At 33.6% G+C, this 19962-nt stretch overlaps 2 protein-coding genes across 3 annotated transcripts; one reads left to right on the top strand and one right to left on the bottom strand.

The window, feature by feature from the left end:
* Positions 1-274: 274 nt before the first annotated feature.
* Positions 275-2892, bottom strand: LOC135597463 (probable transcription factor KAN2). 2 transcript variants are annotated; one of them, XM_065090430.1, is made up of 6 exons: positions 2255-2892; positions 2090-2166; positions 1891-1936; positions 1670-1802; positions 776-842; positions 275-724 (listed from the first exon to the last, which is right to left on the bottom strand). In XM_065090430.1, exons 1-6 carry the CDS (start codon positions 2730-2732, stop codon positions 593-595), a joined length of 933 nt encoding a protein of 310 aa, XP_064946502.1. In that variant the 5' UTR covers positions 2733-2892; the 3' UTR covers positions 275-592. The 2 variants fall into 2 exon arrangements, with proteins under 2 accessions (XP_064946502.1, XP_064946503.1); XM_065090431.1 differs by having other exon boundaries at positions 275-709; positions 2255-2889.
* Positions 2893-8757: 5865 nt separating this feature from the next.
* On the top strand, positions 8758-10968 carry LOC135597462 (probable xyloglucan endotransglucosylase/hydrolase protein 30). The gene is made up of 4 exons (XM_065090429.1): positions 8758-8985; positions 9070-9170; positions 9609-9817; positions 9904-10968. Exons 1-4 carry the CDS (start codon positions 8814-8816, stop codon positions 10427-10429), a joined length of 1008 nt encoding a protein of 335 aa, XP_064946501.1. The 5' UTR covers positions 8758-8813; the 3' UTR covers positions 10430-10968.
* The last annotated feature ends 8994 nt before the right edge of the window (positions 10969-19962 follow it).

Here is a 19962-nt window from a genome sequence, read left to right as displayed (position 1 = left end):
TGTAGAAGGCTGAGGCTATATACGAGAGAGAGAGAGAGAGAGAGACGCATGCAAGGCGTAGACATCCGATCTGATACGCTCCTGCAGCGGACAGGATCTGACGGCGTCGTCTCGTTCCGCGACATGCAGGTTTGTCAGCATGCAGTAGATTATGGATGAAATAAGATGTAGCGTAAGACTCCAATTAGATCACAATTCCAAATAATTTCAGAATCTTAATATAACGTATTGTGACTGGTTCTTTGTAGTAACACAACCACGGAAGAAGGAGTGATGGAACATCAAAATGAGTTTCTATTCCATAAACACATCTCCTGTCAGCATTTGGATCATAACATCGCGCTTCACCTTTCACTTTATTGGGACACTACAAAAGCAACCTCGTGCACATGCAATCGAACGAAGAAACCCGATCCTTTCCTGCTTTTATGGCAGGACTAAAAGAGACTCTTCTTCTTGGTCTTAATGACTTGTATCAGTAGAGCCATCTGACATGCAATCTCTTTCAGCTTTCATAAGTTCTCTCTCTCTCTCTCTCTCCCTCTCTCCCCCTCACATCACTTCTGATAATACAATGTGCTGGATGAGAAGACTAGATGGAATGTGGCGTTCCCAAGGTAAACTCAAGATTGAGCTTTATCATTTTGGTCTCCGAGAAGCTCGATGAGTTCAGGTTGGGTATCATTTCCAACCTTTTTGATTGCATATCCTGCACAGCAAAACACTACATGAAATCTTTTGGTGAGTTCATCTATAACATGAAGAAGGTGGTCACCTCAGTTGAGTTTTTGGTCCATTTGGTGGAATCACCACCGGGCTTATCAGGGAAGCAGTCTCCTTTGCTGCATGCGAAAAAGAGAAAATATAGTGCATTAGCGAAAGCCCATTGCAAGATAAGAGCATACTTGAAGAAGAAGAAGAAGAAGAAGAAGTACTTTGTCTTTCTCTATTTGATTCTTGTGAATTGCTTCCTTTATCAGTTTTACACATTGAATTAAAGGTGATGAGCAGTTCCCATGTGGTGCCCGTTACCCATTAGGACAAAGTGCAATGAAGTCTCAAAAGGCTTAACTTCTACACTAAGATTGCGAGGACCTCATCGAAAAAGAGAGATCATGTTTTTTGGATGAGACGGTAATCGAGTAGACTCTCTAGTTCTTAAAGTACTTTTGAGATCATTGCACGATCATGGGGGGAACAAAGCTATGCTTTGATCTTTGCTGCTGTTTTTTAGCACTTGGATGAAGATTGATAATGCAGATGACTTTGCCTGCCTAAAGTAGATAGATAGATCATCATGATTTCTTTTATCATATCAGCCTAGTGGCATTTAACAAAGATTACTTTTAAAAGTACATAGTACCACTCATCCATCCTATTATTTTTCTTTTCTTTTCAGTGTAGTTTCATGTCAGAAAGTAAAGATTATTATATCTGGCAGGCTTTGCTAGAAGAAAGACAATTCAATTTTCTAGAGAGGAAGATGACATATAACTCTCAAAATAGGAGGAACAAACGTCACAATATATGTATATGAAGCATTCATTTCTCTTCTTTGATATGAAGATTAGCATTCTCTGACTATAAAAATAAATCTATCAAGAAAAAAAATTAGCTTTTGCTAGAAAAGAATTGAGCAGAAATAAATATATTGATGCATATTCTACACCTGGCAGAATTGCTCCAGGAGCCATGATCATTGGTGCCTCTATCTCCATTAGACCTTCCTTGCTGAGTAGAAGCTCCGGGTCCCTGGATCTCGAGCAAGTTGTCATCAGAAAACTCTATGAACTCAGCTTGCCCTAAGAGAGGGGAAAACATGACCTTTAACCTGATGCATTGCAATGACCCAAATAAGAAGCAAACCGAAAGACATTGAAGCTGCAGTACCAGGAGAAGCTGCTTGTCTATCACTGGTCTTCACCGTTCGATACATCTACCATCATACACACACAAACATAAAAGCTTCATCAAAACATGGCCTCTTTCTCTCTCATACATATGATATTATTTAGGCCATATTAAATACTTCATGGAAAAGAAGCAACCGCAAGCCAAAGCAGCAGCATATCCTACGGTCGCTCGGTACCTGTAAGTGAGACTTCACATGAGCCAAGGTGAGATCCTTGACGTCCATGAGCTCGAGAACCGACTTCGGCGTCGCCCCTAACATCCAAACAGGTTCACCAGAGTCATCGGTCAGTACTCGCGATCGAAACATGTGAAGAGAAACAAGAGGTACCCATCTCCTCACTCTCATGGCCTCCCAGCAGCTCCACAGCATGGACGAAGCGGGCATGGAGCGTGGTCGTCCACCGCATCCTCGGCGCCCTCGTGCTTCGCTTCGCAGGGAACCGCGGCAGGAGTCTCGGTGTCGACCTCGACGGCGACGTCGAGTCACATGGATGTGGCTGGTGCTGCCGGTTTCGAAGGCCGAAGTGGAAGGCAGGAGGGCGGTGGTACACCGGAACCCCTCTTATGGGCATTATCGGACTAAGATCCCGACGATATCCTTCGTGAAGGAACGGATTGCGCTGTTGGAAGTGGAGTTGGTGGGCTTTCGTGGTGGCGGCGGAGTCTGAGGTGGTGCTTTGGTGTGAGGAGTCTATGGCTCTCCTGCAAAACCCTAAGCCAAGATTCCCATCAGCAGTTCTACTCCAGCTTGCTGTGGGCTTACTGTTGGGAGGACTAATTTGCAGAGATAGGTCAGGATGTGCTGGGAAAAGCTCCATGATAGTCTTCTTCCTCCCTTACCCTCTTCAGATCTTATCCCTCTCCTCCTCTAGGCAGCAGGAGCACTACTTATATATTGATTGGCCTGGTGCTGCCTGATGTGAGGAGTGAGCATAAATGATCATGTGCTGCTGGGGACCGGAGTGAGAAGGTGGCTCCACAGAGAGGACTGAGGAGCAGGAGTTGTAAGCCAAGGTGGGGAGAGATGAGTGGAGGTTAAAAAGGACAGTGTGGTGTGAAGTGTGAGTTGTGCTTTGCAGAGGATGATAGATGACAGGGTGAGGCATGTGTGACCGAGAGAACGCGTATGCGCTACGTTTATACCAGTGTAACATGCCATGCAGTGAAGAATGCCGATTCTTATCTTATTAAGCTCGTGCCATGATCTCCTAGATATTTTATAGTATTTAAACAAAAGGAAAGACACAGAATACTTACAAGATATTTTCAAGTACACACACTATCTTGTTTTATGAACTATGATCCTATTTATAGAACCTAGAGGTAACTATATCACTCAATCATGTCACCTAAGTTAGGTGTAGGAACTTTTTCATAATTTCTAAATCATGGGTCACTACTTAGAACATGGTAACTATCTAGATAACTACTATGAATCAATTCTTAACACCCCCCTTTGATTCATAGTTACAAACACCGATTTGTAATATGAAATAAATATGCTTTCGAACCGGAAGCGACTTGGTGAGGGTACATCTGTTCCATAATACTTTATTGATGTGACTCTATTTGCTATAAGATCCCAGATGAAATGATAGTGTATCTCTATATGCTTCATTCTTCCATGAAATGTTGGATTCTTCATCATTGCAATTGTGGCTTTGTTGTCATAAAATATTTTTGTTATTTTTTTTTGTTCTTCATGAATATCTTCTAGAAGTCTTCTAAGTCATATTGCTTGATAAGCTGCTGATGTTGTGGCTATATATTTTGCTTCCGATATCGATAACGTAGTTATTACTTGCTTTTTTGAACTCCAAGATATAACTCATGATACAAGGCTAAAAATATTACATGAAGCACTCTTTCTATCATCTAAAGCTCCTACCCAATCATTATAAGTGAAACCAAATAATTTACATTTAAAATTATGAAAATACCAAATACCATAATCTGTAGTTTCAATAATATAATGCAAAATTCTTTTAACAGTTCTGTAATAATGTTTGCTTAGGCTATGCATAAACCTGGATACTACACCAATATAGAATGTAATATCTGGTCGAGTATGAGTTAGATAAATCAAACTTCCAACCAAACTTCTATAGTATTTTGCATTTGTCAAACATATACTATCTTCAAGTTTCAATTTCTCAAATACATTTACGGATATTATTGTAAATTTATAATTAATCATATTAGATTTTTTGAGTAGATCCAATTGCATACTTTCTTTATGAAATAAAAATTTTATCGGATCCTTGTTTCACTTCCAACCCAAGAAAATAATGCAGTAAATCTAGATCTGACATTTCAAACTTATTCATCATACACTTTTTAAATTTTACTATAAAAGAGTTAGATAAACCCATATATATAACATCATCAACATAAACGTAAACCATTATAATATTATGTTCATCTTCATTTTTTAGATAAAGAGTAGGTTCATTATTACTCATCTTAAATTTATTTTGATTAAAATAATAATTAATTTTACTCTGTTATACCCTTGGAGCTTCTTTAAACCCATAAAGAGCTTTCTTTAGCTTACAAACCTTTCCTTTTATGTCCTTTAACCAAAAAACCTTCAGGTTGAATAATAAAAACCTATTTGTATAAATAATTATTTAAAAATATAGATTTCACATTAAATTGATTAACATGTCAACTCAAGTGAACAACTAAAACCAAGAAAGTTCTCATGGTTTCGAATCTAGCAACCGGAGAAAAAGTATCATCAAAATCAATACCTTATTGCTGTGAATATCCTTTTACTACAAGTCGAGTCTTATGCTTTTGGAGACTTCCATCTACATTAAACTATGTTTTGAACACTCGTTTTAATCTGATTTCCTCCTTCATTGCTTTTTGTCATTCCTCTTTTTCAACTGCTTCATTAAAAATAATAGGATCTAAAATAAATAAAGCAAATGTTGAGTCATAAATTTATGTTAGTAATTTAAATTTTCCTAGAGGGGTTTCATCTAAGGAATCAGAATTTTAACTACTACTAAGGTTGACGATGAACTTGTTGGAGTAAGATCTGTCATTTGATTTTGTGGAGCGTCTAGTACTACTGGAATTTGAATTTGTGTTCCACCTTTATTGATCTTCGAATTCTAACTTGTCTTTTCATCAAACATAACATTTATGTTAATAATAATTTTGCCACTAACAGGATTACATAATTGATATGCTTTGGATTATAAGGAATAACCAATTAAGATGCATTTATCATATTTTTCATCAAGCTTGTGATAATTTTGTAAATTCACCAAAACATAAGCAATACAACCAAAATTTCTTAAATGACTTACACTTGGTTTTATACCATACCAAGTCTCGACCGAAGTTTAATTTATAATAGCCTTTATTGGTGAAATATTCAACAAATAAACTGTTGTTATAATTGCTTCTGCCCAAAAACAATTTGGAATGTGTGTTTTCCTTTAAGCAAACTTCTTGCTATTTCAATGATAGTTCAATTCTTAAGTTCAGCTATACTATTTTGCTTTAGTGTATATAGTACCATCAATTTTCTATGAATACAATTTTCTTCACAAAAATAATTAAACTTATTACATAAAAATTCACCATCTCTATCTGTCTAAAGTATCTTTACATATCTATCACTTTGCCTTTCTACAAGTACCTTGAATTTTTAAAAATTATCAAATATTTTAAATTTTAATTTAAAAAATATACCCAACTCATGTAGCTATAATCATCAGTAAACAATAAAAAATATTGACTTTTACCAAATGATTTTGTATTCATAGGTCCACATATATTAGCACGAATTAATTCAAGACAATTAGATGCTCTCTATCCTTTTCTAACAGGAAATAATTTTTTACTTTATTTGTCATAAATGCATCCTTCACATACATCAAGTATATTAATTTTAGACAATCCGAAAATTATTATTATTTATTTAACAACCTTAAACCCTTAATGTTAAGGTGTCCATATCTTAAATGCTACAAATTATACTCATTCTTTTGAGTTGCAATAAGAGCATGTTTTTCAACATTTGAAACATCAAATAGAAACATCTTGATTTGCGTCATGCAAACATTAACTGTAATTAAACTAGATTTTTTATCTTTAATAATACATAAATCATCATCAAATATAACTGAATATCCATCATATATCAATTGGTCAACAATCAACAAGTTATGCGATAAACTAGGAACAAAGAAAACATTATCAAGGTATTTTTCCTTCCGTTGATTTATCTTCACCTTAATTGTTTTTTTTCTTTTCACTTGGATTTACTTGTTGTCTCTAAGTCTAACTTTAAACTTATGAGTTTCATCAATATTTCTGAATATTGATCTTATGCTTCACATATGATTAGAACATCTACTATCCAAAAACCAAATATCATTTGAGATATCATTAATAACTTGTGAACGAGTCATAAATAACTTATTATTTTCTTTATTTTCCTCTACAGTGTTTTTCTTTTTCAGCAATCTGCCTTCATATGACCAAACTTTTTACAATAGTAATATTGAATTCCACTTTTGTAGTTTTTTTATTATAATTTGATTTCTTTTGTTCATCATGCCCATCAAAGTATCATCTTTCTATCCCTTTTCCATTTTCTCTACCACAAAATCCTCCTCTACCATGTCCTCATCCTGCTGATTTTTTATCTTCTTTTGAAGTAGAAGACTCTCTCTTAACCTGAAATGACCTTTCTTTACTTTTTTCAAGTGATATGTTCAACCTTGCTTTATGTGCTTGCAAAGAACCCATTAGTTTATCAAATAAAAATGTAGATAAATATTTTGACTCTCAATTGCGACAATAATATGATCAAATTTTGGAGTTAAACTTTTAAAAAATTTTGCAACAATTATATGATTAGGAAGACATTCATCATAAGATTTTATTTGACTAACAATTTTAATCACTTGAGAAAGAAAATCTTACACCAATTCATTGCTTTTCATGAATAAAATTTCAAACTCATGACGAAGGGTATGAAGTTTTACCGCAATCACCCTTAATGAGCTTTGAAATTCATTTTGAAGTATCAACCAAGCTTGCTTTGAGGTTGTCGCTACTACAATTCTTGTGAAGATTATCTCATGTACAGCTTGTTGAATGAATAACAATGCATTTGAGTCCTTCTTTCTATTCTCCCTCGGCTTGATTTCTTCATCTGGATTTGCATATCCATTTTCTATTTAGTCCCAAAGATCTTAAGACTTGAATAAAATCTTCATCTTGATATTCTAAAATTCATTGCATTCGTCCGAGAAAATGAGAATAAGGGGTTACGATATGAAATTCCCATTGAAAGTCATAATGGCTAGTTCAGATTGAAATTGAGCTATGATATTACAAATATTGAGGACGAATGAGCAAGGAAATGATAAAAATAAAATACTATTATGCAATTAAAAAGAATCCTTTCGATCAAGAAAATCGATGTAGTATTTAAACAAGAGGAAAGACATACAACACTTATAAGATATTTTTAAGTGCATACACACTATCTTGCTTCATGAACTATGATCCTATTTATAGGATCTAGAGGTAAATATATCACTCCATCATGTCACTCATGATTAAGTTAGATATAAAAACTACCATATAACTTCCACAGATGGGTTACTACTTACAACATATCTATAACTATTTAGAATATGATAACTTTCTAAATAACTATTATAAATCAATTCTCAACACAATAAACAACTAAAATCGATATGATGTGAGATGTCTTTGTTTCTTTTGATTCCCACAGCTTCTGAAACGAGAGAAAAGTCACTTTGTTTCAGGTCTGTTTTCGAGGCTTCCTCTGCATGGCCCAAGTGATCACCAGCCTTCTCGGAGTCTTCCTAGCAATCATGGCAACGCAGAGCGTCCGGAGGCGACAGCTTCATCCCCGCTAGCGTGCAACGTTCCTCAGAGAGCGTGGGTATGAATCCGAGAACTCACTCGTTCATGATGTCCCACTTCTCCAAACACACGACATTAGTACACCCAATAAATCTAACATCATGGAATGTTTGGTCGGAGGAGAGGGACATTTGGTTGGGTGTTGTGTCTGCTGCTCGGTCCTCCCCGGTGCTCCTCCTCTGCTCCATCGATAAACGCAATGCTTCAACATCGATCATTGCTGAGCGACGAAATCAAAGCCGCATGGGAGCTTTTGTGGCAAAATTGAGTCTTCCATCTCGGGACGAACAATTTCTAGATGACGATAGTCTAAAAGGGCTATTTCAAATCCTTGATGCCGATTGCAAGTGGAGTAAACTCTTTATAGGCTCTCTGTAGCTTCCCCTCCCTCGATTCAATCTCCCACCAATAGACTCCGGGAAGTCCAACGATGCCGTGTTCTGTGCGTTTCTAACTTCATTTACTGCATCCAATTAAATTCGTCAGCGGTGGCGCATGAACCTTATGCGGTTCGATCAACGCCAGCTTGCGAGCCGCCCAGCGTTTGCCCTTTCGATCTACAAGCGTGGTGGAATGATGGCGGAGCAAGCGGAAGCGACAGATTGGCGTTCGTCTGCTGCCTTTGGTTTGATGTCTAAGATATCAAAGATTATTGTGTCGCAATATTCTTTAATATCCCTTCCTTTCTCGTAAACGACGAATCAGTGGCGCGATCAGTGGCCACCCACCGACCATGGCGTTCGAACCGCTCAAGAAACGTGTGCGACGCGAGTAGTTCCCCAACCGCGTCTGAGTCAACAAAGTGGACGCACGAAGCAGCGCGGCACGGTATGGAAGTATTGGTTGCCAGATCAATCCGTCCCTCCACTTTCCGTCCACCCACCGATTCCCCACCCCTCTCTATAAGAAGACGGAAGCCGACGACGTCGACATCCATAGTTACACTCGGATTGCAGAGCGGAGAGAATACTTGGCGGATGGCGATGATTTCGGCCGTCGTCCTGCTCTCGTGCGTCGTGACGGTGACGGCGGCGTTCGACGTGAACACTGTGACCTTCGACGAGGGCTTCTCCCACCTCTTCGGCAACGACAACCTCGTCCGCTCCTCCGATGGTCGCACCGCCCGCCTCAGCCTCAACCGCTACTCCGGTACTCACCCCACCCCGACCCTGACCCCATCTTTGTCGCCGACGCGTCCTTTGTAATCGAGTTGTTTTTGTGGTTGTGGTTTAGGATCGGGCTTCGTATCGAACGATATGTACCATCACGGATTCTTCAGCGCCTCCATCAAGCTGCCGTCGGATTACACCGCCGGCGTCGTCGTCGCCTTCTACGTGAGTTCCTTCCCTATCATTAATTCCACCGAATTTGCTTTTCTGGTTGAACTGTAATTATTTTTCTCATAGTAATAATAATTTGGCATCTGAATTGATCACATAATATAGAAAATATGTAATATAATACATGATTTATCGGATTTGATGGTTTATCGTAATGTTGAATGGTGGAATTCTATGTACCTTTGTGAACGATTTCATGATTCACGTTTTCGAGACAGTGATACGAACACCACATGAAAGACAACTAAGCTTTTCCGTGTTCACACAACATCGGTGCAGTATCCGCACGCGTTCTTTGAACGGTTCAAGAAATCGATTCTTTTCTGATATGATCCTTAAAGTCAATCATTTAGTAGCATTAACTCGATTAGATGTGAATATTATTACTGAGGGAGAGAGATTAATCGGATATGTTATGTGCTCTGTTTGCAGACTTCCAATGGAGATCTGTTTGAGAAGACGCATGATGAACTTGACTTCGAGTTTCTGGGCAATGTAAGAGGGAAAGACTGGAGGATACAGACCAATGTCTACGGCAACGGCAGCACCAGCCGAGGCCGCGAGGAGCGGTACGTCCTTCCGTTCGATCCCACCGCCGAGGCTCACCGATACTCCATCCTCTGGACCTCACAACTTATCATGTATGCATGGTGCTCTGCCTCTCTCTCTCTCTCTCTCTCTCTCTCTCTCTCTCTGTTCTCTTGTTCTGACCAAAATGGTGTTGCAGATTCTACGTGGACGATACCCCGATCAGGGACGTGGTCCGGAGCGACGCCATGGGCGGCGACTACCCGTCGAAGCCTATGTCCGTCTATGCCACCATATGGGATGGCTCCACCTGGGCCACCGGCAACGGCAAGTACAAAGTCAACTACAAGTACGAGCCCTTCGTCTCCGACTTCTCCGACCTCGTTCTCCGGGGCTGCCGCGCCGACCCGATCCAGCAGGTGGACTCCGCCGCCGCCCGGCGTTGCGCGGAGGCCAACGACGAGCTCCTGGCCGCCGATTTCGCGCTCATGACGCCCAAGAAGCGCGCGGCCATGCGCCGTTTCCGCGAGCGCTACATGACGTACTCCTGCTGCTACGACACCAACCGGTACCCGGTCGCCTTCCCCGACTGCGACATCGTTCCGTCGGAGCAGAGCAGGTTCTACGAGTGGGGCCAGTCCAAGGACCCGAGGGAGCGCCGGCGGTCCAGGCGGCGGAGCAGGAAGGCCCGGGCCGGCGACCCTAAACGCGTGTCGAGCATATAAGCATCGATGGTTGGCGTCGGTGCAGTCATTTGTTACAGCAAATCAAGAATCATACAAAATGAAGAAGATAGCAGCGGTCATGGCTTAGGGTACACAGTATTGGTTGATTCTTTTTGACGATGAATGTAGTGCGGTCCAATTTAGCGGCGTGGGGGATACGATGACCGTCGAAGTTGGATTGTATCTGTCGCACCATAAGAAGATAGTGCGTCGGGGGAAGACACCAGTGGTGTTCCCACTTTCCTCGTCTAGAAGCCCAGGAGAGAGGTGGTGGGTTGGGTCGTCTTCCCTTATCGTACATCGGCCAGCTCTGCTGCCAGCTTGCTATTGGAAGGAATGGAAGTGTTTGTGTGGGCCTATAGTGGATGGAGACTGGACAGCTCGTTGGAGTATTGGCGGCGCACCACAAATTGCTCGTCGCACAACTTTCCTTGTGAGACTGATTGCAGGACGAACGTTGGATCGATCCTTCGGTTCAATGGATTCGAGCGAGCAAAAGTGTATCCATTTAAGTCATATCAAATAAGGTGTTTTGCTGAGTTGTATGATTTTGCAATATCGATCATAGATTCTTCGATCGTTTCCCATTTTAATTGTAAAATAAGGTTTTTTTTTTGTTTCTCGAGCAATAGAGTTTCCATGAATATTATCATAACTAAAAACCATCTAAATCTATAATAAAAGTAGGCGAGTGAACAACAGACAAAAATATATTTTTTTTTCACTTGCAACGGTTGCATTACAAAGTGCTCATAGTTGATAGCAATTTTAAATTAAACGATGACACAATTATTTGTCATTGTTCCATGCAAAGATTTTATGTTGAAATTTCTAACATTTTATGTCACATATCTAAATTAGAAAATCCCTACATATTATGGGTTGGAGGTTTCGATTTTTTTGTAACTTTTGTTTTTTTAATCTCTATCTAAAGTTTGCTCATGGATTCCACTTACAAGCCTCAAACAATAATATATATATATATATATATATATATATATATATATATATATATATATATATATATATATATATATATATATCTAACTAGATGAGGCTACCACACAAACACGCACGCCTAAATGAAAGCCCACTTTGTTGCAAAATTGTTACATGGAAACCTCACCGATTGTTTATTTTGCAATAAATTTATTTTGCAAGGACTTAGGTTCTAAATTGGGCTTTTCATTCTATATGCGATGGTAATTTATATTTGTTAAGGGTATTTTGTAACTATCCATACCTTTTGTAGAAGTTTATGTTGGGATTCTTTAGGGTGATGAAAGAGAATTCTCTTATTATTATCCTAGATACTTTATTTTTGTCTATAAAAGTATAAGACGTGATAGAGATAAAATACACTAGTTATTAGTCATCAGAAGATTACATATTTTCTCTCGTCACTCTTTACTCTCTAATTTATCAATTGTGGTCCTGTATACATATTTTCTCTCGTCACTCCTTACTCTCTAATTTATCAATTGTGATCCTGTAAAGGATAGGAAAAGAGAATAAGTCTAGTTTTTTTTTATAGATCGGCATTGCTATAGCTTTCGGATTCAATTCGATGATGGTATGCTTGTAAAACAGATAAAGGTTTTTTGAATGACACCGAAAGGTATGTATTATATATTTTTTAATTTATTATCATTTGATTTTAATTTTTAGCATTAAAATTTTTTAAATAATAGCATAATCATGATTTTTATACCTATAAAGCTATGTTTTAAAATCAAATACTTTAGTCGTAAAAGTATTTCAAATCTTTCTTGTATTTCTATCTATTTATTAGCACCATTAGTTTACGAAAAAATATTATTTGGTTTTGATTTACGATATTTAAGTGATCCATCTATGTTGTTGATCTACTTTTTTATTCAATCCATCATGTCATCTGTTCGTGGATGAGGTTCCTTATATTTGATATATCAGCAATATTGTTATTAAGGGTGGTGGCCTTTGATGGACGTCAGTCCAAGTACGGTCAGCGATTGCGTATGTAGCAAAAGTGATATAGATCGTAAAAGTATTTTAGATCTTTTTTGTATTTAAATCTGTTTATTAGCACATTTCACTTATAAAAAGATGTTATTTTGTTTTAATTTACAATGCTTAAATAATCTGTATATGTTATCAATTTACTTTTCAATCAAGTTCATCATGTTGCTTGTTTGCGGATAAGGTTCCCCATATTTGATCGATGGACTACTACCAACATCTTGTTATTAGCAACAATATTGATGAGGGCAATGGCCTTCGGTGGTCACCTACTCAATTGCAAGCAACAACTACATACATAACAAAAAGCTTTGTAGATTGAGACAATTGGCGACAATCGCATGTATGGTTGCTTTTGTGTAGGAGCCTTATTGCAGTTGACTTGCCTTAGTCATAAGCGACTATAGTACAACCATGACCTATAGCAGTTGTGGCGATTGTAGTGCCACTACTACGGAGACAACAATAGTGTCGCAGCTATAGCATTATGGCTACAACTTTTGCTAGCTGTGACCAACTTAAACTGGACGCCAAAGGTCTCAGTTCCCAATGGTTGCAGGGCGAATATACGAGCATAACCATGCACTGCAACGACCGTGAGGGTTGTCGGTCAACACATGTGCATGAATATATGGTGGGACGATATGTTATTAGAGCTTAATCAGCGATGCATCATGAATGTGTTCCACCGGTGAGGAACACGATAGCATGATGTGATAGCATGGCGATGAGGTTGTCGATCTACGGCATGAGAAGAGTCATGCCACTGCAATTGACGCATAAGTAGATGGCCGATGAGACCATGCACATGGGTGCCATGGAACACGACGATAATAGCATGAGAATTAAAATTTTTTTAAAAGGATATTTTTACCCTTCGAAAATTAAAAAAAATCTAATCTATGTCCTGAAATTTAATTTCTACCATTTATGCATCATATATTTTTATTATATATCCCATAAAAAATTATAGTTTTTCCCTTCAAAAATTTAAAAAAAATTGACTTATTTTCTCAGTTATAAAACTAACTAATTTGATTCATTTCAAATATTTTGAACAACTTGATCGTTAATGTATTTTACTATTTGGCAGGATTTAAACTCAATTAATCAAGTTTTGATCGAATTCATGAAAAAGTTAAAATTTAGTCAATTTTTTTACTTTAATATATTTTAATTTTAACAGATCTCATTGGGCAAATGATTGGTCCAAATCTACTAGGTGAATTTGGGTTGTCCAACTATGAACTTTCCAAATTAAATAGGATTGACTTGTTTGAGGGTTCCACGTGGAATTAAAAGAAAAATAAATTATATTTTTCTTTTATAGTTTTTCATATGACATATTGATAAAAATTTTTACGTGATAAATAAAAATCTAATTATTGATCTTAAATATTTGCTTGGCTATTCACATGCATATGTTTGAAATTATGAGATAAATTTTATTTTTTATATAAAAGCATGACTAATGATTATAAATATCATTTGAGTTTTTTTATGTTAAATAATATTCAATAATTATTATGATTATTATTTTATTATTATTGAGTTATTTTCACATAAATTAGATTGAAAAAAATTAATGAATATTATTTGTAATCATATTCTTAAGTTTTATTTGATTTGTAATTGTTGAAGTGGTCTAGGATGGTAGACTTATCATATGTAAATTAAAATAAATATTTATCATTTATATAATATTTTATATTATTATATTGATCTTATACTCACCAAAATAGTTTAAACCAATGATGTATAAAATTATATTAAGAAATTTATTCTAAATGATATAAAAAAAATATTCATAATGATACACATAATTAGAATATTTAGATAATCCTAAATGAGAATAAACTTCTATAATATATTTTGAATCTATTTCACTCAAAGATAAAATAGAGATGATATCAATAGTTCAACATTTACTAGAAAACTCAAGGCATTAATATTATATTATTTTATTACAATGATAATTACTTTATTATATTTTTATAAACATCCCTATATTTTTTAGATTAAATTATTATAAATTACTTAAACATATCTAATTTATACTTAGTACTTTGATCTTGATCACACTGGTTGAAATGATCACAAATATAACTACTGAAATTTTTATGAAATAAATATTTAAGATAAATAATTAGAAAAGATCAAAAGGACTCAGTTTCATAATAATTGCTAATAATATTCAGACTTCCTTATAGTCTATAACTAGTTCACTAAAAAATTCTTAAAGATTAATTTAAATTTACTGATACGTCATTAGTAAATATTAATGAAAAAGCTGATTGAAATTCAGTGTGATAGTATTAAAAAAATTCAAGATATATCATTAATATACTTGACAAAGTTGTGAGCTTAAGAATATTAGATATAAATATAATTGAGTTCTTTCTCGTTTAATTTATTTTACTTATTTTAACTCATTTAAAATTATCATTATAAAATTAAGAATGAATAAAATTTAAATGAACTGACTAGTATATGTGTTTAGAAAGAATTAAAATTAAAGTAGAAAAAACTCATAATATTTTGAGTACTACTTAAGGAGTAAGAAATAATAAAAAAAATTAATGTATAAATCACTTGAGTTTATAAATACCATATAAACTCATTAAAAAATTCTTTATAATAAAGTATTACACCTATGACAAGAAAGGTCATGTGAATCACGAGGTTTTGGTTCAAAAAGGTGTAAGTATGATGTTTGTATATTTTAAATCAAACATTACAATACTCCTTTTATAATAATTAGTTGATTGATTCTAACATTTCAACTTATGTTATCAATAATAGAGATTTATTTTAATATAAAAATAAAAATAGAAAATATTTATCATTACTGGTAATCATCTTAAAATAAAAGCAATAGTAGTTGGTACTTATAACGTATGCCTAGAAATGATTCATCTGATGTGAAATTTCTATAATTTTAAAATTTGAAGTTCTTTATCTAGAATTAACAAAAGTTGATTTTTAAATTCTATATCATGATTTGTATATAATTAATATAAATATTGAGTTTATGATGATCCAATAACCAAATGTTAGAATAAAATATAGTTTCTCTTTGAGATTTTATACACTTATATTTATAGGTCACTCTATATTTTTTATTTTAGTAGAGAGAAATTATATATATATATATATATATATATATATATATATATATATATATATATATACCGTTAGGTATACAATATCATATCGAGACTCTTTACTAAAAGGGTTAAAATTATCAAATTTGATAAGATTAATAAATTTTATAGTAAATATGATGAGTTAGATCATAATTTTGATTTCTTTGCTAGATTCATAGAAAAGTGAGGTATTGTACTTAGTATCCCTTTATTGAATGTATCACAATAGAAAGAGATTTCTGAAAGATGAAATTAGATTCCTATAAAAGTTGTTGGGAGATTTTGTACCTAAATTAATTTGAGGAGAAAATCTAAAGATAATTATGTATATCTTGAATAAGGTTCATAACATAGAAATTCTATTAATTTATTTTGAGTTATGAACTAATAGGAAACCTGACTTGAGATTTTTATATCACATGATAAGGATCTTTATATCACATGAAAATAAAATAAATTCAAAAATTATTTTTTAAATATTTTATTATTTATCCTAAAAATTTTAATGGGATATAGATACTATTGCTATAATCATAATATAAAAATAGTTGAATCTAGTAATGTAATATTCTTATAAAATAATAAATTAATGAGAGTAAAAATATTAAAATTTAATCTTGACATCGAGGAGATACAAGTTAATACTCCTTGATCATTTTATATTCTAGAGATTATTGTTATTCAAATCACCAAATGATTTAATAAAATAAAAAATAAAATAACATATGTGAACTGACATATAATATTGTTATCATTGTTGATGAACTTATAGAATAATTACAATTGATATCAAAGTGAAAAGAAACATGCCATTTTTGTTGAAAGTATGGTACATCAACAAGAATCAAATGATCCCTCATTGTTTTAAGTTTTTGTAAAGTAGTAATTCTAAAAAATTGTATAATGTAATAAAAGAAAAGTCAAAATCAATAGACTAGAATAGTGTTTAAGAAGTCGTCGAATTTTCTAATAACTATAAAAGAGTCTATTATACAAACATAAATAAAATAATAATATTAAACGATATAAAAGTGTGATAAAAGATTTTACTCATAAAAAAATACATCGATCATAACGAGATATTTTCTCTATTTTTCTAAATGAACTCATTAAGAATCGTCATCACATTAATAATATTATGATTACGAGTTACATTATATATATTTGAAAATCAATTTTTTGGGAATCTAGATTTATATTGATTAACATAAATGATTCATAGAGAAAATTAAAAAAATATATAAAATTTGGTGTGTATATTTAGAAAATCTATTTATTACCTAATCAAGCCTTCAAACAATGGTATATAAAATTTGTTGATATAATTACTTTCTTCAAATTTAAGAAAAATACTATTGATCACTATTTATATTTGAAAACCAATGGGAGCAAGCTTGTTATATTGATTATATTTATGGATAATATTTTACTTATCAATAGTGATCTTGGTTTATTATATCAAATTAAGAAACTTCTCACTAAAAATTTTAAAATAATTGATATGAATAAGATATCTTATATTATTGGTATTGAGATATTTAAAAATAGATCTTAAGGATTACTAGAACTATCTTAGAAAATATATATTAACTGACTCTTGAAGAGATTTATTATATAGTTTTGTTTAGCAAATGAGAAAAGTAAAAAATTTTGATCAAAATAAATATTTTTAAAATGACTTTAAAAAATCAGATAAAAAATATTGATTATGTATACATAGTTGAAAACTTATTACACATATATCAAATCAAATATCAATTTTATAATCAAAATACTTAGCATATAGCAGAGTTACCAAAGAATAAAGCACAAAAATACTACAAAGATAGTAATAAGATATCTAGAATGGACGAAAGCTTATATGCTCATATATATACAGAATTAGATCAGCTTAAAATGATGGTATTTTCATATGTTGATTTTGTGAATTATCTTAATAATAAGAAGTCAACTTTACATTTTATAATTATTAGTTAAAGAGATAATTTATAAGAAAAATATTAAGTAATGGACTACTGGATTATTAAAAATTAAAATTAATTTTTTATATTCTTTGAGGCCAATAATCAAACTTTAGGATCGTAAAATTTGATTTGAGGACTTGGTGTGGTTAGATTGTTAAATCACTGAAAATACTTTGTAGCATATCTTAATAGTTTTTTTTTTCTAAGAATAGCAAGTACTCTTGCAATTCTAATATAAACACTTAATGATTAGAGAAAGAGTCCAACAATAATTAATATTAATTAAGAACTTAATTCTTATTATATTGATTACTGATTTATTCACTTATGACTTATAATCTAAATTTTTTGAAAGAATATATTATTATAATTAAGTTTGTGAGCAACAAATAAAGGATATAGTGATATCTATATTTAAGTAGATATTATAATTAATATTTTTATTTACATATTTAAAATTATCTATTTTTGCTATCCTATTCATATTTGTATATGTATGATTGAATGTGTCTAATAGGATCATGTTGATAAGATAAATTATGGAAGTCATTTTAGACTTTATTAGAAAAAGTTAATAATGTTGTGATATATAAAAGGAAGTATAATATTGATAACATATTACTGAATTGGTAGTCAAATTTAATGTGATATTATGTTTATTGGACTTATTGATCTATTTTATTAAATTCGTGCATACGTGTAAAATATTTTTTAAAAAATTAAAATTTAATTAAGTAAATTATTTTCAAATAATATTTTATTTTATTTTATTTTATTTTATTTTATTTTATTTGTTATTACTAATCAATAAACAAAGTGAAAAAATACTAAATTATGTGACCCTATCTAATTAGGTAAAATATATTATAGATATGGTTATATTCTGATTATAATTATTGATCAATAAAAATTATGTCTAATTATGACAGGATTCTTTAAGAAATGATCTTGATGGAAGGGACTCTCTTAATTACCATTCTATATATTATGCTCTCGTCTATAAAAGCACAAGATTTTATAGGGATTAAATGCATAAGTTATTAAGAGATTACAGTCTTTTCTCATCTCTTCTTAGTCCCTAATTCATTGTTTATAGCTATCTTATTGAATGATAGGAAGAGATGAGATAACTCTAGTTCTCCTTATAGATCGGTATTATTATAATTTTTGAAACTAATGACAATATATCTATAAATCAGATAAAGACTTTCTGAATGATATCGAATGATACACATCATATATTTGATTAAATGTTACTTGATTTTTAAATTCTAATATTAAAAGTTTTCAAATAATAATATAATCATGATTTTTATGTTTGCATCCACAACTGGTTATTGTTGGAGATTCCTTAAATTTTGGACACTATAGAGAATATTCACTATTAGGATACATATTATAATTTCGGAACGATGTATCATCTACAAGGTTTCAATGATCGGTCAATGATCGGTCATCTACTGGAATCACAAATACAATATGACTTGGTACAAGCTCGAAGTTAATGTAGGAGTTAAAGAAACTTTATTGCGAATCTCAAGGTCGATGGGAGAAAGAGGAAAGCGAAAAAAAAAAAAAAGTATCTAAGAATCCAAAATAAGAATGTATGGGCCTTCTATCTTGCAACAAAAGGCCATTGTCGAGATCACTCCCGATTTGCTCCCTCAATGCCGAAGTCAGCAAGTTTCTAAGATGACCAGAGAGAGACCTTCCATTTATAGTCAAAAGGCTCTTAATCACTTGTGGTCAAAAATATATTCTCTAAATCATTACTTAATTGGAGATTATTTTCTATTGTCATCATTGTCAACAAGTCTAGTTTTTGATGGACAATTTAGATCTTATCAATGTGGTAACTTGGTTGAGTCGAGTTGCAACAATACCTATCAAGCTATCTAATCTATCAAGTTGACCTAGAGTTGAGTTAGTGAAATTAAGCCAAGCTATGGCAGTATTCAATAGAGTGGGGTCGATCGATGACCTAGTGGGAATCAATCTTCTACAACAATGTTAAATAGAGTCGAGTTGACTGAGCTAACATAGTGGCAAGCTAATAGAGTCGAGTCAATCTATGACAGAGTCCACCGACAAGACAGATCACACGATGATCAAGGACCTAGTGGCGAGATAATAGAGTCAAGTCAATCTGCGACAGAACGCGGATGTGTCTAAGGTGGCGATTAGCTGGAGTAAGAGAACAAAGCTCGAGTGGCCGAGAGTAAGGGAGCGTGTGTACTTTTTGTGCCGATTCTAAAGGCCTCTAACCACTAAGGTCATTGGTGGAGATTCACACAATATCAACAAATACAAATAATGCATCTTTTCTGGGTAAGAATCTTACTATCATGATTTGATGACGATCAGTGAACTGCAAAGTTTCGATGGTGTTATAGCTGGACCGAGCTGGAGCAGACCCCTTTGCTCA

The sequence above is a fragment of the Musa acuminata genome, chromosome BXJ1-11, assembly GCF_036884655.1.
Source record: "Musa acuminata AAA Group cultivar baxijiao chromosome BXJ1-11, Cavendish_Baxijiao_AAA, whole genome shotgun sequence".
Taxonomy (NCBI): Eukaryota; Viridiplantae; Streptophyta; class Magnoliopsida; order Zingiberales; family Musaceae; genus Musa; species Musa acuminata.
The sequence above is the reverse complement of the archived record's forward strand: the minus strand, read 5'-3'. Positions and strand labels throughout refer to the sequence as shown.